Source organism: Anser cygnoides, chromosome 1 (assembly GCF_040182565.1).
Source record: "Anser cygnoides isolate HZ-2024a breed goose chromosome 1, Taihu_goose_T2T_genome, whole genome shotgun sequence".
Classification (NCBI taxonomy): Eukaryota; Metazoa; Chordata; class Aves; order Anseriformes; family Anatidae; genus Anser; species Anser cygnoides.
This window is the reverse complement of record NC_089873.1, coordinates 201,114,386-201,139,017: the sequence shown is the minus strand read 5'-3', so window position 1 is coordinate 201,139,017 and position 24,632 is coordinate 201,114,386. Positions and strand designations below refer to the sequence as shown.

General features: G+C 38.4%; 1 protein-coding gene across 4 annotated transcripts in view; it reads left to right on the top strand.

Moving 5' to 3' along the window:
- The window catches only part of DEUP1 (deuterosome assembly protein 1), a 42,283-nt gene extending 25,247 nt beyond the window's left edge, over positions 1-17,036 (top strand). For all 4 annotated transcript variants that reach the window (XM_048076511.2, XM_048076510.2, XM_066989894.1 and 1 more), the window contains 6 exons: positions 149-254; positions 1,784-1,981; positions 3,028-3,114; positions 5,109-5,308; positions 10,970-11,267; positions 16,802-17,036. In XM_048076511.2, coding sequence (XP_047932468.2) covers positions 149-254; positions 1,784-1,981; positions 3,028-3,114; positions 5,109-5,308; positions 10,970-11,267; positions 16,802-16,972 — 1,060 coding nt within the window. In that variant the 3' untranslated portion in view covers positions 16,973-17,036. The remainder of the gene's footprint in view (positions 1-148; positions 255-1,783; positions 1,982-3,027; positions 3,115-5,108; positions 5,309-10,969; positions 11,268-16,801) is intronic.
- The last annotated feature ends 7,596 nt before the right edge of the window (positions 17,037-24,632 follow it).

Genomic DNA, 24,632 nt, shown 5'->3' with positions numbered 1-24,632 from the left:
GGCCAAATCTCGTGTTTTTTGTTTTGGTTTGATTTGATTTTTTCATCCCCAAACAAGTTGCCAGTTTTACACTGAGGAGAAGATATTTTAAGTTAAAGGTTATTACACATTGTGCTTATTTCATATTTTGTTTGCTTCTTATTTGAAGACATCAGTCATCTTCTGTGCAACTTACTGAGCAACTAGAAAATATAAATTCAGACTTATTACTACCGGCACAAAGTCAAGAAAGCCAACAAGAAGTGCTAAACAAGGTATGTCATATTGTTAAGTATTTCCAGGTCTTACACTGCAGTTTAGGATTTAAAAAAAAAAAAAAAAATCAAGGTATTGACCTTGGACATGTGCAAAAGAGAGCAGGAGGATAAACTGAGGGTTTAGGAGAGTATGGAGTTTTCATACATGGACAAAGTTCTCATATATGGTTGCATTCCTGGAGGTAATTGTATAGCTGTGCAATTGGTATTCTGACTCTGCGCACTAACAACTGAGCTTACTACTTTGTGAAAGTAATGGAAAAGCCCAGGCCTAAGTATTACTGTGATTAGGTAATACCTTACAAGTAATAAGTCCTCCAAGGCTATGGGTAGTTAATAGGCTGTAGGAGGTAAGTAGCAGTTTGTCGTTGGTCTCAGACATAAGATGCTAACAGATCAAGCAATAAAATTACTATGGCTGGTACCCACACAAAGCTAAGCATAATCAGTCATCTGCTGCACAATCCAGGGCAGTGCTTCTTTGTTTGAATTTTGCATCATATTGCACTGCATGTTTCCAAACTGCTGTGTGCAAGCAGTTGTGGCATGGCACTGTGGAATGACATATGGCTTGGCTGGTTAACACTTTGAGGAAGAGTGTGTTTTTTGCTGAGTAGCAATGTAAGCAGGCACATCTGGAATTGGATGCAGCTGACTTGGATGCTGCAGCAATTTTGGCATGATAATCATGATATAGCCCTCAGATTTTTTGCATCTATATCTATTTGTTTACAATTCTAGTATTTCTGTGTAGTTTGCATAAATAAATATGAAATGCCATCTGTTACTGATTATGTACAGTACTGTAAAGAATTATTAAAATGCATTCAAAGGTATTTTTGCTGTTTTTAATAGTTATGTTTCTTACATAATATGAAAATCTATCAGTACTAAATTTTTGGTTCTTAGTTGAAAGATTATGAAAACAATCTTTGAGTTGATTCTTTGAAGAACCCTTTACATAGGAGATAATGCAGAAATCTTGACCTTAAATTTTATATATAATGGCAGAAAAATTCTCATAAAGTGGTTTACCATATATATTCTCTTATTTCTATCATAGTTTCTCATTAAAAGGCCTCTAGATTGATTTATTTATATTGCTCTGGAGTTAATTTCGGTTTAAGACATGTTTAATGCAGCCTAAATTAACTTTGGAGCAATATAAATAAATCATACTTAGGTTTAGTGAAAAGATATTTCCTTGGATTTTCTTTGTCGTAATTTCCAATTCTTGAAATTAACGTTATTATTATTGCATTCTTTTTTAATATAAATATTTTATATTCTGTTCATTTCTAATACTAAATTAGCAAATGAGAAGGGTTAGAAAAGACGTAAAAATAAATAAGACTGTGCACTGCCTCGTGAAGACATTTTATTATAAAATCTCAAAAATGTGTGACTTGGTTAGAAGAGTTGGTATCTTGGAAGCAGACCATAAAAAAAAGTCAGTAGTAGGTGGTTAGTGATTCAGTCATATTTACTGCACAACATTTTTTCTTATTGAAACGTATTTGCTACAGATAAGAAACCATCTTTATCGAGAGGAGCAGTCCCATCGCTCTGAGCAGGAAAGAACAAGGACAGAAATCTCTGACCTGACAGAAGAGCTTCATCAGAAGGAGATCACTATAGCAACTATCATGGAGAAAGCTAGTCTTCTGGAAAGACAGTTAAAAATGGAGTTACAGATAAAAGACAAATTGTTAGCAAAACAACAGGTATGCAAGCAGGCAAAACCAGCCTAGGCCGTTTTACTCCACACTATTGATGATGATACATTATCTGTTAAAAAAGACATTACTTTTCTTTCTGTAGTTTTCATCTTCATCAGCAGTGATGTAGTAGTATTTATTAAATAGTACAGTCAAATATTGTAGCAGCCAAATTGATGCTGGAACAATAAAGCACCACTAAATGTCAACTGTACATCTAAATTGCAAATCACCCTGACCATCAATTGTAGTCACCATTTTAACATGCAAAAGATCTCAAAAATTTCAAGTTTGTTGTTATTGTATGTACTTTATCATTAGAATCATTTGTTACATTATCTGGAATATTTCATAGTTTTTAAGCTTTTTGTTAAAGCTTTTTAAAGAATATTACAAATATGCTCAGAAAAGCGTGGCAATTTGAAAGCTGAAAACTGTAAGATACTAATTTTTTGAAATAGTAGTTTTCATTTTTTAAAGGAAATGTTCTATCTCCATTACTTAAGTTTGTAAACCGAAAGAACCTTGATATTTATCAAGGGTATAAAGGTATCTCTAAGTTTTCAGAGAGGTTTGGTACATATGAAAAACTGTGATTGGCATAATACTTTATTTTTGACAATAGGAAAGTTAGTGTTTGGGAAAATGTGACACTGCTGCTGTGTGGCACTCTTTACCAGGCCATATGCTAGATGGTATCATTAAAACAGTGAATGTGGTTCCTAGGCTTCGTGACTAGGGTTTCAAACAGTTTCAGTGGTCTGCAAGGTCTGTCCCTCTTGGTATTTTTTATGTCTAGTCCCTTGTTTTCTTAACTGATTATTTCTTTCAAAAAAGTAAATAAAACTGGCAGCAGATCATTTGTATGTCTTTCATAGATTGTTTAATATTTCTTTCTGGTTTAATACTGATGTATTTTTAAAAAAAAGTTTCTAATAGATTCATAATTACTTATGTATGCTTTGCAAAATTAAACTTATACCTATAGTCAGTATTTTTTCAAATTATCAGTAATATTCATATGTCTAACTAAGAACTTAATCTTCTTCTAGTTGTTGGATTTCAGGTACAAAGTTATCAAATCTGAAAACACACATCTAAAAGAGATGGCGGAAAATCTGGAGTGCAAAAGTTGCATGGTAATTTTTGCTTTTTTAATTTATGCAATGGGAAGAACAGTTACTTATACTTACTGTAAATGGAGATTGAGATCATGGCAGATTTAGAAGTTTCTGGTTCATGTAAAATAAATAAAAATAAACTGTATGACATAGTGAAAGACAGGTGGTATTCATGCACAGCCTGAAGATGGGTATAGCTAGGAATAATTTTTAATTTAATTGTAGTAAGCTAGAAGTAAACTAGACTCTTCAGCTATTTTGTCTAGATACCAAAAAATTCTTGGAGCCTATTTTTGTAACTGACCACTTATTTCAGAAAATATCTATTTTTAAACAGTTGTCATTTTCACAGATACAAAAATATGTCTGTTTTTACTATTTTCCCCTTTTGTTCATCTGGCACTTAAATAATGGTATAAAAAAAAAAAACTGACACAACACTTTACCCCACCCAGCGTATTTTCAGAGTTTAGTATTTATTTCTCTTCAAACGGGATATATAAATTTTAATTCATAAAACCATGTGACAATATAATGTAGAATTACAGTTTATACAGATGTAATAAACATTTCATACACTGTCTTCCACAAAGAGCTTTAAAACCTTCCCTGCTTACAGAATATCTGCAGTTATTGTGTGTGTCACTAGAAAAACACCAAAATGCAGTTTGTAAATACTGCTGTAAATACGTCTTTGGGGGTTTCATAGCCTGGTAATTGTCTGACTGTAAACTGGCAAATGTCACCTTTTTTCCATACCCTTCAAATGGCATATCAGGACATTATTTATACATACATATATAATGTTACAGATACGTGTGTGTGTATATATAGCTGTCAGCTCAGTTGTGGGCTTCATGCCATTATAACTGCACTAGAGCTGGTTCTAGAGCTATTAGTTTTAGGGTGACTTAGCAGCCACCTTTGCCTGTTCTGCCTCACCTCTCCGGACGAGAGACATAGCTGAGCCACTGCCTCCATCCTTGGACAAAATGTCAAATTTTTTATAAACTTTCTGGCACTTCCATGCCAGCTTGGCTCATAATTTTGCCATAAAACTAGCCAAGCAAGGCAAGGAAGAAATAACATCAGACCAACTAATCCAAAAAACAGGTAAGCTTTTGGGTGCAGGAACCCTAGTTGTGCTAGCAATGTGCTAAAACCAAATCTTTAATGCTCATGGATTGCTGGGTTCCAAAAGAATAAGGTAAAACTAGAAATATATGAAAGCCATTCATAATAAAATGTATGGGGTTTTAGCCTTTTGTGTACAATCTGAGAAGTCTTTTGAGATAATTTTCTGTTGGTGACAGCTTACTGCTATTGCTAGTCAACCATCAGAGCTAATTTTTCCATTAATTATCTTCCACTCTTGGCATCCTAGTGGATGGGCCTCTTCAGCCTCTGGTTGCAGTGCACACGTTGTTTGCACTTCCATTATTTTGACTTGTATACTCCGTGGGTTTACCCAACTAAAAAGCAGGATTTAGTAACACAGGTGGAGACCACAGTGATAATGTGGCTCTGCTGTTTCTGAAACTGAAGGTGACTGTCTATCAACACAGATATTAATTTGTGCCTGTAGACATACACTGTATCTAATATAGTAATGAACTTACGTAATTTGTCTTGTTATTTTTGGTGCAATCATTACTGGAGGGAGCAATACAGTCTATAGCTATAGCTGTTATGGTTGCTTTTATGTCATAAGTTTTACAATGCAAGTGATGATGAATTTACAACAATAACATTTTGAATGCACTGTTCGTTGAGAAATTTTAATTTGTTTTATTGTGTTGTAGAGGCTGTTATCCTTTCTTTCCCATTTATCTACAGTGTTTTTTTTCTGGAGGCAATTCTTTTGGTTTGCTATAAGTGCTGCATGATTATATGTGGTAGCTAGGTCTTTCTTTAGCATAGAACATTGTTTTGTGTTTGCTTGTTGAAAATACTAACACCCATTTATTGTGGAAAATATGCCTATTTAGTGATGGCTTTATCTCCTTTCACAGAGTATAGATTTATCTAACAAAGAACATGGAAATTTCACAGCTTCCATTCACAAACTGGAACATGAGAATGTAAGATTTCAAAATAGTCTTGTTAAACTACAAAATGACACAGAAACATCAATACTGGGTGGCATGGATATATATGGAGAAACAGAGCACAGTTACCAAGCCGGTTCAAAGATGCAGGAAAAGGAAGAGAGGTAATATTTAGTTTGTACTTATATATGAAACTTTCTATAAGCTTTCTGGAAGTATGTAATTGGACCAAACTTGTAAGGTTTTTATTTTCTTTTCTGCTCATTCAGAACTCCCACCAACCCAAATATCAGACCCAGTTGGTATATTTGCAAGGTTTGCATACATTTTTGTGGCTAACTGAATTTGGCAATAAATGAAGTCCCAGAAATGTTTGCCTATTTTAATATTTTTCAAGTGAAATAGTTTTAAAACCTTTTTTACACTGCTTAAGTTATTCTTAGCTCCAGGTTTTGCAAAACATGACAGAATTAATTTTTATTGCCAAATAAAAACAAGACAAGGAAAGGATATACAAACCAACATGAGAGGTAAACTGCTCCACAGGAGGTTATCTTAATAAGCAGTTTGAACTACAGCTCCTGCTGGAAAGGTTTGTGTCCTACCAGTTCCATTTGTTGGAAGTTTCATTAAATGTATTTTAATGCCTTGTGAAGTTTTGGTGTTCTTGGGTGATCTGATTTTTAAAAGAAACATAAATTCAGATGCCCTGAATAAATTGTTACCACAGTGAACTTGTTAGGGAAAAGTAATGTGACTTAAGAATACTCCATCTCACAGAAAACGTATGGTACTGATGTCTTTACTTCTTAATTCCCTGTATTCAGTGAACTACTGAAGGACCTTCAAATGTGTTATAATCATGGCACTGCAGTAATAAAAAGAAAATTAAACTCTCTGCTAAACAATATTTCACAGTACAGGAGATTAAAAATTAATAGAAAGCTAAATATTTTGATCATTTATAACAAAGAACTTATGCAGTAGCACTAACATAAAACAGTTCTGTGGAGCAAAGTTTAAATAAAGTGCAGCCAAATTTGTACAGGTTAAGATTTCAAAGTCATATATTCAAGTTTATGGCAAACCATGAAGTGATTTTCTTCTGTATAGTAGAAAAGCATTGCATTATCTGTTGATACAGTCTTGTCTAAAATTTCCTTTTAAATATGACGTTTAGTGATGGAGGTAATATTCACATGGAAATAAATGTATATATGTGTATCTGTGTGCATATACACGTATATACATGCACATACAGAGATATATGGAAGCAGCTGGTATGTCTGTTCTGCTACTAAACTTCAAATGATGTTGAAGGCTTTGCTGAATCAAAGATTTACAAATCAAGGTACAGACTGTTGTGCACCTGTAGATCTCACACTTCCACCAAAGATTGGCCAGTGCATTTTTTGCGCATGCTTCCACTTTTAAGTGAGCAAAAGTAAGATTTTCCCATTTTATCAGTAATTACACTTACTGTACATGAGAAACTGTGAAATTTCATTCATGTGAATTAAGTGTAAAGAGAGTTATGCAGGTAATTTGCAGGATGTTGATTTCATAGCCATTAAAGCCTGATGTTAAACCAAAACAGGGAGAAATAAACCTTCCTCACAACAGAAATCCCAGCCACCCCTACTGAACACAAGTTAAATTATGATTCTAATTAATCTGATGAAACCGGTGTATTGGGCCTGTTTTTCAAGTTCTAAAACATGCATTTAAGTTCCTAAGTTAAAGGCTATTTATTTTTAAAAAAAATCATATACAGATTACAAAAAAAGGGCAAATTCCATGTGCAGTGTATGTATACATCAACCGGCAGTCTTTTTAAGATTGAGCCCTATGTATACTGTTGGTTCTCTGTTCCCCAGATGGGGAACTACCCCAAGATTTTCTCAGAAAAAAAAATTAAATTTTCAACCACCAAATGTGAGCACATAAACCAGGCAATTGATGTTGGTTTGGTTTAACTCTGGGGTATGTTTTATTTTATTGTGAGCATAAACCATGTTATTTCTGTTTTAATTTGCAGTTCTGTTTCCATGGTAATTATGGTACTGGAGAAAGGGCAAAAAAGATATTTTTTTTACATAGGAAAAAAAAAAAAACCAATGTTTGTGCAAAGTAGGAAGGTTGTGCTTTAAGTGGTAATTTTCAGAAGCTGTACTCTTTGTTTGTCCTTTGTGCTTTCAGAAGCCTAGAAATATTTGCACAATGGACAAAAGTGTCTTTGAGTGTACCCCGTAATATTCTTCTCTCATGATCGCTACTAGAACCCTAGGCTTGGGCACAGACAGATAGGAGACCTCTAGAGAAAATACAGAAAATTGCAGGAAGTTAGACTGGTGATTTAGAAAGAGGTATTTCTTCTTTCTTTAGGTGTGCAGTGAAGTTCTAAATATCACAAAGTAGCACATGGAGAAGTAGCATCTTTGTGCTAAAAAAAGACTGAAGCCACATCCTACCTATAACCACTTTTAATTAATTACTGTTCTCGTATATGATCATTGATTTTATTAATATTAAAATAAGCATTCTCTACCCCCAAAGTTTTAATCCCTTGTTCATACTTAGTACACATACAGTTGATTTGAATTTTGGCCTGATTGAGGAGGATTTTCTTTGATGAAGCCAGTGTGCTTGGCCTATTCAGAAATTAAAACATGCACGTGAGTTCCCATACAAAGTTACCATAAACACATACACAAATTAGATAACTGGCCAAGCCCAAGTGCACTTTTATCATGTGGAAAAAGTGAGGGGTAAAGGCTAGGACTGAATGCCTTCTGAGGTAGCTGGGAATCTCTTAAAGGATGTGTTGACAGTGGCATATCTGTCATAAAGAAGTCTTCGCTACCCTTTGGAAGTCCTGCATTCTTAGTCGTACTCACCACCGTATCAGTTATTGCAGCAGATAAATTGGAAGCTGCAAAAACTATCTCTTCAGGAAAATACTTACTAGCAGTATTTTAAAATCCAGTTACCAGTTATTCTTGCAAGGTAAAAGCAACAACACTAATCCCGCAGACATCCTGGTCTTTAAAGATCTGTTGTTCCTGTCCTCAGGAATAGGTATGTCAAGCAGCACGAGCTGCGTAAGGAGTTTGTTTTGCACCACGGAAGTCGCTGATCTCATGGGGACCTAGCTGATTTTATATATATCTGAGTATGGAAAAATCTATTCTCTCTAAAATTCCCCTTGTGAGGACATTGTTCTTTCATTCTTGTCCCATATGTCTCCATGCCAACAGTGACATTATTTTTGTGAAGTATGTGTATATGTTAAATGCTCTATAACCCCAATAAAAGCATAAGTTATTCAACTGCAATTACAGTGAATTTGCATTGCCAGTATTAACAAATGGTCATTTTTTTCACAAATTTGCAGATATTTGCCTACCTTTACATTTGTATTCAACTTAGAACTCTGTTTTTAGATTTTATTTTGGATCGAACTAGCAGAAATTTAAGCCCCAGCTGTGAAATTTGTCTTGAGTGAAGGCATAGCATCTATATCGAAACACCTAAGTGTAGGTGGTATGTTTTTCCAAGATAGTAAACAGCCCCAGCAATTTTATGGAATACAATAGGAAGTAGAGCCTTTAAAAAATCAGGTTTTGGTGGTGTTCTTTTCGGGGGGGGTATGTCTTTTTACTATGTGAAAGCTACCATAACTGTAGGCACCCAAGTCTGAAAATTCTGGTCTTAGTGAGGTAAGCTATAAAATAAGAGTAATAACTGTTATTAAATACATATAGAACCAGTTCTGTGGAAGAAAATGAACACAGATCACACAGACTTTACTAGGGGTTTTCAGAGGAAATTAATTCCAAAAAGGTCAGAACACAAAATGAAAAAAAAAAAAGTCTGATTTTGTAATTCGTTACCATCTATCTTCAAAGGTGTCAGTTTTTTCACTGTGCCCTTCATACAAACAATAGGCAGAATAGATTTAAAATAGGAGAAAAAAAAATAAAATGCATTCTTCTATGCCTAGAAGGACAGAGTATATTTATTTTAATGAAAAGCATGAAAGAAAAGAGAAAATTCTGCCCCCCAAAAGATAAACATTTTAGGTCATGTAGAGAACCGGAAGGTTTGGTAAATATTTTCAGGGAGTTTTGTCTTTGAATGCATATCAGCAATATCATAGTAATAATAATATTATAGCATCATGCTTATAATTTGCTTTCTTGTAGCATTCGGAGTAACAATCACTACTACTTTATAATCAGAGAAAATATGTTCTTCATCAGGTTTCTGGGTTGTCCTGCACAGCCCATTTATAGAGGACTCAGTCTCACGTTTCAGCCCCGGTGTGCTTATGTACAAGCAGGAGCCATTAAGGCTGCACAGCTACCTTCTCCCAGCACTAAATATTTAAACCAGCATTAGAAAATGATGGTGTGATCTTTCTGCAGACAGCACTGCCCTTTCCCCGTGCTTGGCAAATTCTTCCTTTTTTATTAAAAATAAAATCTGTTTTCCTTGGATCTGAGTAGCACTGCATAGTCTTAGATACAATAGTAATCACATTTTAGTGGCAGAGAACTTGATCTTTAAAAGCTTTTATAGCTGCATTTCAGATTAGCAAAGCGTTTTAGGATCTTTTCAATGATAGCATCTTTTCAAACATCTATCATGTTCAAGTATGGTAGTTACCTCCCAAGAGTGAAATTTCTATTTCATCATAAGCACAGGCCTCCCTACAGTGGCAATTTCTACTATAGCCAGAAATGTTGTCACAGAAATGTAATAAAATCTGAAATAATTGAATTGTCTTTTTTTCATGTTTTGGTATATAAAACAAGTAAAGATCCAATTGAAAATTAGTCTAATTCAGCAGACATCTGGGCAAGCAAGTCTCAAAATTTTCTGCTCTTTAATCTATGTAATTTCAGAGTTATTTGGTTAACTGTCAGAAGAAGAAATTTCAAATGGGAAGCAAGGAGTTTCCTTTTTTTTTTTTTAAGTTACAGTTAACCATAAAAGTTTTTTGCTTCACAGAGCTACAAATGAATGCAAATATATGCTCATACATCCATTCTGATCACTATAAGCGGGATTCAAGAGTTATGGAACATCATAATACTTAAAAATTCAATAAACTTGAAGATTTTCCTTATTGTTACAAAAGCATGTTCTTGTGTAATTAAAAAAAAAAGTATTTTAAAGATTTCATCATTTCCCTTATTAATTTCCAGTGTATCTTCTTTTATTAATTTCCAGTGGGTTATCATTAAATCAGTAGCAAAATTAGTGTTGCAGCAAAGATTTAGGATCAAAGTTTCTTGTACTATTCTTTTATTTAACTGATTTAAACATTTATTCTAATTTCTAGCTATTCAAATATAGTTCTTTAAAGTTATATTAGATCAAAACTGACTAATTATCCAGACGACAAATAATCTCAGCTCTCTTATAATTCGACATTTTATTTCTAGTATTTGTGTGGCTTAGTTCTATCTATTTCCCATCATACTGAAGCAAGTTTGTGGTTTAGATCCTATCCTGCAAAATTATATGGCAAGCTTACTCAACTTAAGTGCCGATGGGAGAGTTTAAATCAGTGTGATTTAAGGTACAGCTGAAGCAGACAAATAATGCACACTCAGACAATCACAATAAGTTAGGTGGAAAGTGTTTTTGCTGCAGCTTGGTAATGCATAATCTTATGTCCATACCTGGGTGCAGGAAGCAGTTTGAACAGTTGAGTAATCAAAATCGCACAAATGAACAAAAAGCATGGCTTTGCTCTGACAGCTTGGGGTTTTAACTGGTTTTCATATTTTGATTTTATATTTTTATTGCTATTTTAGAACTTTCCAAAATGAAGATGAATGGCACATGAAAGCTCAACAGACTGCTCTGCTCACAGCCAGTGGATGCCACAGAAACCGTAGCCCCACTTTATATGGCCAAGGCAATATTACTGGCTCAAAAAATGGTATCGCTTTATCTTATAAACTTGACAGAGGTCACGAAAAGGAACTGGATGATAAATCTCCATCACCACCAGTGGGGTATCCTTTGTGCTTTGGCGGGCTGTTTTCTGAAAAAGGCACAACAGGCGGTTTACTAAGCCATGCTTATGATGCAGAAGAAATCAAATTATCAGTAAGTAACTGTTTTTCTATAACGTAGATATTTTCAAAGCTTCTTTTAGTGGTCCACATCCATCTGTGGACCAAATGCAATCCTGAAGGAACCAAAAATCAGATTATTCCTGTTGTCACTGTTATTTATTCAGTGCTAGCCCAGCAAAACTGTAAATACCTTATCCTAACATAACCACAGTTTTTCTGAAGATTAAACATCCCCTACTGGGCCATATCTCTGTACTAGTAACGATGGTGATAATTACCTGCCATTAGGCGACTGCGGGAGAGACTTCTACATTTTAGCTCATTGCCTTCTATATTGGGGCACTCTGCTTCATGTTGCCTTCTGTAGGGGCACTGCTTTAAATGTCTTTCCATAATACCTGCAAACTTATGCTTTAAGTGCTGTTAGACAAATCCGGTTTCCACAGCATTTGATTGATGGATGAAATTAGAGGAATTGCAGCAACTATTTTCTGTGTGTTAGCTATTGTATTTGAAAAGGAACAGAAATGATAACTGCTGTAATCCTTATTTTTCTTGAAATGAAAGAGTAATAGTGCAGCATTCTTTCTTTCAGTCTTCATAGGGTGCAGATTACCAACCTCCATTGACAAGTGGGATAAATCCCACTTTGGCTCTGGCAACTTCTTAGGAAAAACTTTCCAGAATTCTTCGACTTCAGTTCTCTTTAAATTTGAGCTTTACACTCTTCCTTAGTATCTTTTTTCCATCCTTAGGCATCCACTACAGGCCCCTATTTTTTTTTCCACTAGAAGATTTAGCACTCATTTTCCAGACCTCAAACCACACAACCACACCTACTTTTAATAGAATTTACAGATTAGTAAGGAATGGACTGTGGCCATCTCTCTGTCCAACAGTGATATATGCATCTTCATACCCAGGAGATCCCAAACTGTTTGTGCCTGAGTCCTGTTGAGAGAAGAAAGGGAAGACTAATTCAGCTTTTAATGGGGAGAACCAGTAGGCAATGTTCTTGCCACATGGCACGTTAATTAGGACAGAAGAGGCATTGTGACAGCAACAGCCATCTTCAGGCAGGTTGCATTGGTCGTGCCCCAGTTCTTTTGTTCACTTCATAAATGTGCACACATCCTTTCCTATCAGAGATGTAGCTGCTGGAAGATGCTCCAGAAGCTCCCGGCCGGTGAGCAGCGACATGCTGATTACCTGCCTGGGAAGCGGGAGTTGCAGTGCAGCCCTTCACTGCCTGTGCTCCCAGCAGCTGTGTCCCAGTAGTCAGAGTGAACCAGCTAGTCCTGGGTGTATGACCTCATTTCCATTTTTACACCGCATAGGAATTTTAAGTAATTGGCTTTTGGTTTCTCATTGGCTTGGAAGTTTTCCTCTTTGTACTGCTAGTAGCAAAAAGAACTGTTTGGACTATTTCAGGAAAAGTCTGGTAAACAGCAGTTCTCATCCTCTCTTCTGTCAGAAGTGTCAGACAGAGATAGCAGGGCACAAAGCTTCTATTTCCAGCCAGCCCAGGGAAAATGCCCATTCTGAGACAGTTTTGCAAGCTGCAGGGAAACTATTTCCCAGCTGGCACTCAGGACAGGGTCGATGCCAAGACAGTTGACTAGATTGAAAGGAAAACATTTCCAGCTGGTGTGTGGGCAAAGTACAGAATGAAACTATAAAGCAAGGGATGTTTCTAATGCATAGTCTAAGTCCAAATGAGAGGGATCAAAGCAAGTAGGAGTTCAGAAGATCAACAAAATCAAATCGATTATATACATATATATTTATTCAAGAAGATTATTGGCAGGTTCAGAATTGTCTATTTCTATATAATTTCTCTATATTAGCTGGAGCAAGCAGTTATGTTCATTGTGCTTCCCAACCTGGATCTTCATTTGTGACTTTTAGTCAGAAATACTTTGTCATGTTTCCCTTCAGATGATGGACATACATCACGTGTTCTTGCTTTCAAAACTTAGTAGGACAAGAAAGACTTAGGCTGTAGCAAGGAAAATTTAGTTAGGCATTAGGAAACTTTCTAACTTTAAGGATGGGAAATGACTAAATGAATAAATAAATTACAATGGATCGTTGTGGAAATTCTAGCACTGGACGTTATTAGGAATGATTCTGACAGTCTTGATCCTACCCTGAGGAACACTGTGGTCCATGCCTTTGAAGTAATACTGTTACCTACTTACTAAGGTATTTAGGTCTTCCAAATGCATTCCTATGTGGCTTGAAGTTATCCCAGGAATTTCAATTTTCATATACAAGCAGAAGCACATTCTTCTGAGAAGACAGTCATCTGTACCTGCTGCCTAAGATGTATTGCAGTGCAGGGTTAGAGGAAACTGCCCCCAGAAAATTGAAATTAGCCAGATCAATTCGTCGTCTTGGTGTGACAAGAACTTTCCTGAGAAGTAGAAGGGCTAAACATGAGAAGACTTTAATGCTCTTGGGAGCACGATTTGACCACTAAACATTGCACTATCCTGAATGTCAATGTTTTCTTGCTGCGCTGCTAAATGTGCATCCAGGAATGTTGGGACAATTCATGGGGCAAGACAGAGATTAACACTAGTAAAGTTAACTAGGCACTCTGTGAGAGAGAACAGACCTGGCTTCCCGGAGTGCTTCTGCCCACCAATCCAGTTTCATAACTCATAAGCATTTTGAGCAGTTCCTGTTTAAGGAAAAGGCATATTTGACATATGTCACATGTGGAGATATGCATCTGTATATCAGGTGCCCTCCTTCATTTCCAGCAAATGATGAGGCAAAAGGGTGGCTCCCATTATTGGTGTACACCAAGGAAACATGGGGGGAGCTGACACTGTAGTAATGAAAAAGCAGAGTCCTTGTTGCCTCACTACCCGACCAGTTAGGCTGAAAGCTTACCAATGAACCCATTTCTGCGCAGCTCCAGTTAGAAAACTGAAGGATATAAAGGAAGTGTTATCTGAAGAAAACAAATTCAAAACTAGGGACCATGAGTCTCATCTGAGACAGGGATTAAAGCAGTTTCTTTATAGTTTTTCTTCCTCAGGCGCAGAAAGTGAAGATAATATAGGACATAGTGAAAGAACAGACCAGAGGCTGGGAAAACAAAGCTTACTTGCTAACAAGAAATTTTGCCTTTTAGACCTGTTTAGATACAACCTTCTCTCAAAGTGCATAAACACAGTGCATTAGGGACCTATCTAAAATGATAGTCAGTGATGTCTGACCCTCAGGGTAAGAAGCTGTAAGGAGCCACGATCTGCTTGTTCCAAGTGGTAAACATTCTTCTCTCCTCTGAGGAAATTCAGAAATGTCTCATTTGGGGTTCACACTGTATTTCAAGAAAAACACATCGAAGTAAGTACCAATTGAAGCAAAGGACAGTAGCATTTTAGGAAGATAGCTTCATCGCGAGGCTGGTATGTTTCTACTGACAAGTCAGCAATTGTAAACACTGTTGTAATGAATCTCTGAGAACCTCTTGTAACTTGATGTAATATTTCTGAAGACTGGCACATCTGCCTGGTTTCCTTTGCTTCTCTCTGGAAGTGTTTTATTTGCTCAGTATTTACTCAGTGATTTTAGAGTAAGTGAAACATGGTGTTGCTTTAAATAAAGCCTCCACGTACAGTGTCTTCTTCATAATGCAAAGCTATCTTAAAACACTTCAAAGTAGTACCGCCAACTCTATCGCTGAATCCAAACATCACAAGAAAATGTTTATGTGACCTAGCCCATGAGAGGGGAGGAAAAATTTGCATGTAGCCATAGCATTCAAAATCTCAGGAAAATCTCTTTCTGTGAAAACAATGGTGATTTATGGGTGGGGAGTCATGCACGTGTTTCCAGGGAAAAACAAAAGGTGGGTGATTTCCCTCCAGAGTTTCTCAAACATTGGAATATCCCTGCTAGTGCAAGAGTGTTGTGGGAAACGGTAAACCAATACCTTTAGGTTCCGTATTCCTACCTGGCAAATTAAGTCGCTTTCTTCCCTGCCCCATTAAAACACTTACTTTTGAGGCACTGAATAAAGGAAAATTCTGCTTTATCTGTGAATTTCACTTTAGGAACCCCGTATGTCCAGAAAGCCTGGCTCAGCCTAGAAGGGTGGTATTACATCCAGAATTTATTTCTTGCTGTACTGTGAAAAGTAAGGGGATTTCCTATGGGAAATCCCTAAATTTCATCTCAAGGTCTGCTGCAAACCATTTGAATAGAATAGTGCTTTACAGCATTTCTATATTTTCTAGTTAATATCTTCTGGCCTGAAAAGCTGTTAAGGGCAGTTTTAAAGCAGGCAGAAGCAAAAACCGAATCTGCCTGTAGTTGCTGTGGAAATAGGGAATACCCCCTTCTGATATAATGGATCCTAGAATAAACATTTACAGGTTTAATAGAATTGGCATTTTCTACAAGCCATTTAGATATTTAAATTATTTGAGGCCCTTCCTATTTGATGTACCGGCAGTCTCCTTTTTATATTCTAGGAAAAGCAAAATTAGAGATTCTACACTAACAATTCTAACGGTTATTAAAAATATTTCAACGCATGGTTTAGTTAAGATAATGATTTCTAATATTCTTACTCAATATATGGTCACATAAAGACAGAAAAATATCTTTCTCTTAATATTTTACAGATCCTGTATGAAGTTTTTTCTCAGTTCACTGTTAAAAATTCATGTCATAGAATCATATTTATCTTTACAAATAAACATTGAATATATTTAAACAAGCAAATTGTCTTTAGACAGAGAAAAGGGTTTTTTTTCTTTTTTTTTTTGACAGACATTCCAATGAATGGATCTTAAATATTAGCAAAAGGAATTAACAAAGAATGCTGCTTACAGTTTTAGAACTCATTCCAGCAAAGATTTATTCATGTCCTTTGCTTTATACAACTCTGAGTCCCATGACAACCATTTTAAGACTGATTTTCGTATGTTTTATGTCTCTGTCTATTAAATGTTCATTAAATGGAAATAAAATTTTTCAGTGAACTACTTGCAGTGAATAAAGTTTAGTACATTCTCCGGAATATCAGGACTTGAAGTAGACAGTGCTGAACTCAGTACAGTTTTTCTTCCTTTCCTAAGAAAGCATTTCATGAGATGGAAGAGAGGCAGAGGGAGAAAATTACAGGAGGCAATCAGCAGTACCCAACACTAGTTATATTCTGTAGTTCCAAAGAACAGGTTATTGTCCTCTGTCCTGGTCTAAATTACACAAATGACTAACATGACCTTTAGCTGATCCAAAGATTTAAGAGGTTCTGAGGCAGCTTAATTCTGTCTAACAGGATATTTATATTTTTAATGGCAAATCTACATCCCAGTGCTGTGAATGTCAGAGGTGTTTAAACATCATGTTCACATTATGTTATTTAGCTGCCTGAGTGTATTTAAAAACGTATGCCTGAAGTCATATTTTCTTGGAGATGTATAAAGCATTAAAGGGTTATTAGCTGCTCTGTGTTAAGATGTGTTTAAGTTTAAAAACTGATTATGCAAGCACGTTGTTGAACTTTCTGTTTTTTACTATTTCTTTCTGTGTGTTTCTTAGTCTTCTCCTGAGATGTCCGTCCTTGCAACAACAGAAAAGTTCCTTCAAGAGGAAGAGAAACACACAAAAGAGTTTGAAGAACGTTTAAATTCACACCTTGAAGAACTGCAGAGACATTCTGAAAACACTCTAAAGAAATATGCCATGCTACAACAAAGCAGGCATACTTAAGCCAGTCACACAATCAAAAAAATAAAACCACGCGTAACCGCTCCAGAATTTCTTAGAACTAAAATCTGCACCTATCTTCTTAATGTCTTTAGGCACATCACGAATTGCAAGTATTTTAACATGAAGGCTTCAATAAGATAATCATTATCCTGCAGATTTGGGTATATTGCAACTGGACTACGCTACAAAACGTTGTACTCTAGACATATTACAAAATACACAGGTTAGCTTCACATAGTTAAATTGAGACCCCGTTGCAGCACTGTAAATGAAGACACTTTCAATTCTGTGATGTACAAAGGGCTAATAAGTGGAATCATTCCCTCGAAAATATAATCAGCCAAGAGAAATTCTCTAGATCGCACAGAAGAAGAATAATAGGGGCCTTTAGCCATGTGATAGCTCCTAGCATAAAGAGCTAATCTTTGCTCTGGTTATTCTTGGCTATTCTATAGCCCTTGGGACGCTTGAAATGAGAAATCTGAGCTTTTCATTTTTTATGGTGTAAGCCATGCCATTCTGTGGGAGGAACACAAGCAGACAAAGCACAAACATACTTTGAAGCCATCCCTATTACTCCTTTTGCCAGACCCATAGACTTCGCTTGGGACAGTGATCTTGGGTGCTTTCTATGCTTTACATTAATACTTATGATTTTTAAATCCCATCTTCAAAAGCACCTCTTTTAATAGTACGTTGGCACATTGTTTAACTACATTGGAATAGAGAAAAAAACTTACTTCAGAAAACTTGTGATGAGTCTTAGGAAAGGGCCTAAATTCTTTATATTTTTCTGCAACATAGGAAAACATTGTAAAACTGAACAGAGTTAGTTCAGCTCTATACGCTTTACTGAGAGCAGCCCTGAGGAGAAGGACCTGGGCATGTTGGTGGATGAGAAGCTCGGCATGAGCTGGTAATGTGTGCTTGTGGCCCAGAAAGCCAAACGTACCCTGGGCTCCATCAAAAGCAACATGGCCAGCAGGGTGAGGGAGGGGATTGTCCCCCTCTGCTCTGCTGTTGTGAGATTTCCAAAGAAATTCTTCCCTCAGAGGGTGGTGAGGCCCTGGCACAGGCTGCCCAGAGAAGCTGTGGATGCCCCATCCCTGGAGGTGCTCAAGGCCAGGCTGGATGGGGCTTTGAGCAACCTGGTGTGGTGGGAGGTGTCCCTGCCCATGGCAGGGGGGTGGAACTGGGTGGGCTTTAAGGTCCCTTCCAGCCCAAACCATGCTGTGGTTCTGTGATTCTTTGCTGAAAAACTGCATAATATTGAGATTCCTTTTATTTGCAATTCAAACTGGATTCTGTTGCTGTGTAAGCAAAACAAATTACAGACAGTGTTGATGAACCACCAATTTCAGTGAAAGAGATGCTGAAGTGCTGCTTTCCAGCATGTACTGTTGCCAACTTCCTGGAAAAATCTAGATGAAAATAATGCCAGACTGTCAAACAGCTCCAGTGTGTGAGTAAAAGAAGTCTCATTAATATTCAAGACCACAGCAAAAATGTAAATTGTCTTTGGAAGTTATATTTCCATTATGACAAAATATACTACATCACACTTACACAAAATACCAAGATTTTAAATACCAGTTTGGCTCAGTTTGCAATAAAATGAGCAATGAAAATGAGGACATCAAAGATCCTTTACAGGAAAATTCAGGGAAATTGCTAGACTCAGCTGGAGGAATAAAGGCTGAATAAAAAGATGATGAAAGGACATCTGAACAAACTAAATATATATGTGTCCTCAGTCTAAGGAGAGAGGCATCTGGGTGTTTTAAAAGGACTAATGAGGAAATTTAGGAACCTCTGTAAATAAAGCTTAATTTTAAGATCAGAAAGATTTGCAGCAGCAAAAAGACAGCAAAATGTTATCTTTCAGAAGGGCAGAAGAAGAAAAAAAATGATATTAGCCAGTTAGCCGGATTCTTTTGCTGCTGAAGACTTAAACAAGCAAGAAGTCAGTATGCCCCAGAGCTTCAAAGAAATGTGTCTGAGTCCAGTTAACTACCCAAGGATCCCTCTCGTGATACAGGGCTGTGTGATTATGTAGAACGAATGATTGGAATTATCAAAAAATGAATAAGTTTTTTTTTCTAAAGCTTTTCAAGACCTGCCCAAGCTCCTGACTTTGGCTAATGAAATAACAGAGGCAGTTTCAGCCTGGCTTTTGTGTAATGCCGTATAATAAACTCCACGTGAGAAGCACCGAAACCCCAAAGCACGTGTGCCCGAGCAGCCGCCTTGTTTCCCGGTCCTTGCTGCATGGAGCGTGTTCCACCAAAAACGTGCAGAGTCAGCACGGGTCACAGGGCTGGCTCGTACCACCTGCTCCTACCACCTTCCCCTTCGCTGGCCCAAATCTGCAGAAGTTGCTAAGCTAGCAGCTACGTTTGTACAGCCTATGTTAAAGAATATGTTAAAGAATGATGGACGGTAGAAACAATAAAGACTGAGAAATGATATACCTGCAAACAGGGACTAAAGATGTAGTGTCAAAAAAAAAAAAATCGTCATACAGCTCCAAGGCTTATAAACGCCTGAAAGTACCCATAAAAATGAAAAAGAAATGAATTATTAATTGTAAGTTCAGTTGACAGGACAAGGTGCAGTGTTCTGGGGCTACGGATTAGTCAAAAGATGGAGAAGGTTTCTACTTTGTGAATAGCTGGCAATGGAAAATTCTTGCAAGCTGCTGGACCTCTTTTATAATTTTTCAAAGCTTCACCAAAAAGCATTTTTTTGGCTCCCGCTTGAAAGGCTTGTTTTAAATAAAGAGCACAATGGTTCAAACTGCCACCAGCCTTTTGTTGCTGAAGCAAAACCAGAGGTCACGTACACACAGTTGCCAACATGTTTCGGGAAGATATAATTTCAGAATAGTTGGTGGGAGATGAGCTGCCAGGCCACTGCTGCCCAATTTGCTTCCCAAAACTTGTGCTGATGGGGCTGTCAGTGGAATGGCAGCGAAGAGAAACATGTAAAAGTGACTCAGGTGAAAGTTGGTTATTTAGTACATTTCCTTCCTACTTCATTTCTTACTCTCTTCTTTTCTGTGTGGGAAATTTAGGAAGGGAGGAGCAGCACGGAGACCGTGGGCACGCTGAGCAATGCAGCGAGGGATGCAAACAGCAGCGACAAAACGCTGCCAAATCAGCACAAAAATGGGCAAACGTGAAAAATCACAGGCACGGTTTTCTCATTTTTCCAATGTGTAGACTTAAGCAATGGCTTAAACTTATCCAGTGAAAGGAAGATAAATTTCTGCTGTGGTCAGAGACCCCAAGAGGGCCTAAATCCCCTTCTCGCTGCTGCTTTAGCGGCGGTGCAGCAGGGCACAGAATCGAGCCCTCCACCACGCGGTCATTCACAGCGAGACCAAACAGCGGTGGGAGGGAGGAAGAAGCCATAAACAGAGACTGTCAGATGAGATGAGCCCCGGCGGAGCTACGTCCGGGGTATGTCACGGCAGTCACCGAAGTGTTTTGGATGCGGCAGCCCCGGTTTGTGCCGCGCTCCATTCAGGAGTCAGTCCTGCTGCGTCCGCCCGTGGCCCCCAGAGGAAGGACCTGAGCCCCTACGATACGGATCATGGGATCATGTTCCCATGCAGCTTTACGACCTCCAGCAGCCAATTCCGTCATTACAATCACTTGTTCTCACAGAATCACAGCATGGCCGAGGTTGGAAGGGACCTCTGGGGATCCCCCTGTCCAACCCCTGCCGAGCAGGATCACCTAGAGCACGTTGCACAGGATGGCATCCAGGTGGGTTTGGGAGACCTCCACAACCTTTTTCATGTCTTTCCATGCAAAACAGCTAATCACTAGATTTCCTGTCAGCTGTCTTGTGCTAGCAAAGCTCTTCCCAGAAAGCGGGCTGCTTGGAAAGTGCTAAGTTAAAGCTTGCTCCTGGTGGAGCTCATTTGAATTGGCCAAGGTGATGTGGGAGAGTAGTGTTGGCTTTTCCTCACTGTAGAGTTCAGATCTCAGTTATTTAATCACTGTGTCTGAGGTACTGTTTGATCACATGGACACCCTCAAATCGAGAAATAGGCTGTAATTTAATGTACCACATCTAAATTCCATTAGTGGGTTGAGCAACACCCCTAGACACTGACACGTGGTGCTCCAGACTCACTTCCTAAACCAACAAACCCATCAGTTTGTTCCTATTATCTACTCCTAGCCACAATGCTAGGGGCCTTAAAACAGATTTATCAAAAACGTGTTTACCCGCTTATCTTATGAGAACCAGTGTTTGTGCAAAAAACAGTCCTAAACCATCCTGTCTCTGAATTTCCTGCAACAGATGTAGAATTTACTGTGTTCAGCCCTAGGGAACCCAGCATGAGAAGGACATGGAAGTATTAGAGCAAGTCCAGAGGAGACCATGAGGATGATAAAGGGGCTGGAGCACCTCTCCTGTGAAGACAGGCTGAGGGAGTTGGGGTTGTTCAGCCTGGAGAAGAGAAGGCTCCGGGGAGACCTTACAGCGGCCTGCCAGTACCTGAAGGGGGCTACAGGAAAGCTGGGGAGGGACTCTTTGTCAGGGGGTGCGGTGATAGGACATGGGGGGAATGGCTTTAAACTAAAAGAGGGGAGATTTAGATTAGATATAAGGAGGAAATGCTTCCCTCAGAGGGTGGTGAGGCCCTGGCCCAGGCTGCCCAGAGAAGCTGTGGATGCCCCATCCCTGGAGGTGTTCAAGGCCAGGCTGGATGGGGCTTTGGGCAACCTGGGCTGGTGGGAGGTGTCCCTGCCCATGGCAGAGGAGTGGAGTTAGATGATCTTAAAGGTCCAGTCCAACCCAAACCATGCTGTGATTCTATGAATTTACTTACAGGCTTGGCATGGCTGCTTGTACAATACAAAAGGAGCAACAACTTCTACAGAAGTCCTGGGTCCTTGGTATTCCACCTAAGTACCAAAACAAGAATTTTTTACTTGAAACTTTTCCACCGTGTACAAATAAAGGTGGTGCACAGAAGACAGGATCAGCAAAACCTGGACCCATAGCGGCGATGCCGACACGCAGCTGGGCAGTGGATGGCCGGACCCCGGGTGGTTTGGTGCCGCCGTGTAAACTGGGATCGCACACCCAGAGCTCTCCCAGTAAGGAACTTTTTCAAGATGCTTCTCCAGAACTCAGATTGGAAGTGCGGGCCCTGCTTCACCTCCGCCAGCTCCAAGGGGGCATTTGAGTCTGTACCCGTACCGGCTGGGCACGCAGCGGACATGTTCTGGAAGAAGGACAGTGCGCCGTATTTCCCTGCTGTATTGAAGAGTGCTGGTTTCTGACCACGGGCATTTGAATAAGCAAATATTTTCTTGAAGTTTGATGGAAACAGAAGACCGATCGTCAATTTCTCTAAGTTCTGAAAACAGATGTAGATCTTCCTTCAGAGCACAGGCAGCGTCGCTGGCTTCTGTCACTCGCTTTTGGGGACTCGGGCCCATTTGTAACACAGCCGGCCCTTCACCCATGGTGGGAACGTTTGACACAATTCCCTTATTTTCCCAGCATTTTGCAGACATGCATAAATCTCCATTCAAACCTTGATCTCTGTTTGACTCAGACGATTTATGCTTTGAAAAACTGGTCTTAATAAATTGCTTCCATAACTTGATTTATCAGAAGGCAATGGCAGGTTTATAATGACTTCACCTGAAAATGAGCACTCGTGGAAAACTTATCATAAGCCACTGCTGAAGAAGCATCTCAGCATGAGTTTTCTGGTAAAATGCTTGTAATAAATCATTCAAGTTTGCCCACAAGCTACTGTATGCTGGGAAACGGTTGGAAACTCTATTTCTAAAACACTTCTGAAGACAACTGACACTTGGAGTAATACATACAGTTAAAAACCAGACACGGTTACACCTTAAGCAGAGAAGTTCACAAGAGTTGACATTTGGGCAACTGCCATTAATTTACTTCCTGATTACTTCCCAGTGATTTTTGACAGTTTCTGTCCACAGAGGCTTCATACCACTTTTCCAAATGTGCATTCTCCTATGCTAGCAAAAGGGAACAGGGTAGAAAATGTCAGAATCCAACTTCATTATTTACTAGAGAAAAAAAAATTATATATATATATATTTTTTTTTTTTAAGATTCAAACTGTGAAACCAATTCTAACTCCTGCATAATGAACAGTTCAGAATATGCAACGCTGTTCCTCTCAATTAGTACTCAGCAAAATTGCACATTTCAGGGGACTGAAGCACAGAGTCTCTTATCAGCATTAAGCTCTAGGTTCGTACTAATAAACATTTGGCTCTGAGAAGATGATTACTGTGACCCGAAGAAGTTGTGGATGACAAGAGACAAAGGAAAAGCATAAGAAAAGCAGAAATTAAACATCTAATTAGAGAAGTAATCTTAAATATTATCAAGTCCTACTGACCTTTTACCTATTTTGTTGTTATCAGCTGGTTAATTGCTCTTACGTGTCACAGACTCAACTCTTGCAGAAAATGAAGGGGGGATAAAAAACCATAATGACTCTGAACAGCTTCAAGGAAAGCTTTGCAAATCTATGAAATTACTGCTTGGGCTGATAAATAAAATAAAATGAAAATAAATGAAAATAAATGAAAATAAATGAAATAAATGAAATTAAATGAAATGAAATGAAATAAAATAAAATAAAATAAAATAAAATAAATAAAATAAAATAAAATAAAAAGCCCTACAGGTGGAACTGACTGAACTAAACCTGCTCCTGAGATGGGGAATTCACAAGGAACTTGGGTAAAGCCTACAGAAAGAGCGTCATGGGGCAAGGAGGGAAAGGAAAATGTTGGTGAGGAATCTAGGGAAGGAGAAGGTGAGGAAAAGGAATCTATGGAAGAGGTCAGAGGAAACTTGGCCTCCATTCACGATGCCCAAGAAGCCAAGCACCCTGCAGAACACGCGTATTTGACGTACACACAATTTTGTCGACTTCCTCGGACACACGTTTTAGTCCAGCTGAACGCCTCCTTTCAAAACCAGGCAAACTCTCACGTCTCCATTGCAGCCGTACATAAGGATAAAATGAAAATAGGACAAAAGGCACTTGGTGAATGGGAGAAGGGTTTGGTGAATGGTGGTTTGGTGAATGGTTTTGGGAGAACAGAAACAACTGGGAGACAACCCAGACTGAGCAATGACTTTTACAGATTGATCACTTTGGATCTCTCCAACTGGAGGAAGCAGCTCTCAGTACAAAACCACAGAACATTTTCAGCGCAGCAGCGTGCGGCTGGGTGACCATCTTGTCTGTGTCACTTACTGTGCGGGTATCCCAACTACGCTGCCAGCTGGGTGGAAAACAAAACAAAACAAATCCTAACAATTAATCCAAACTCTTCCCTTTAGCTTTAAGCAGATTCTGTATCTCAAAAACAACCTGGTCCGCAGAGCCAGTTTAATTCTAGGCACTATTAACAGCAGTGGCCATCCCAGCATAACTCACTGGCCATGCGTCCCCTCCGGAACTGGGTTGGTTTGTACCTGGTCACAGACTCACCCCACTTCAGGGACGTTTGCCTTTGGGCAGAGCCTAATGCAGGGAACTGCATTTGCTTGCCTACGTTTGCTGAGGGTTTTTTGCAAAACAGCTTTGGCTACCCATAGCACCCTGCACAGAACAGGGCACCGGGTTAGTGCT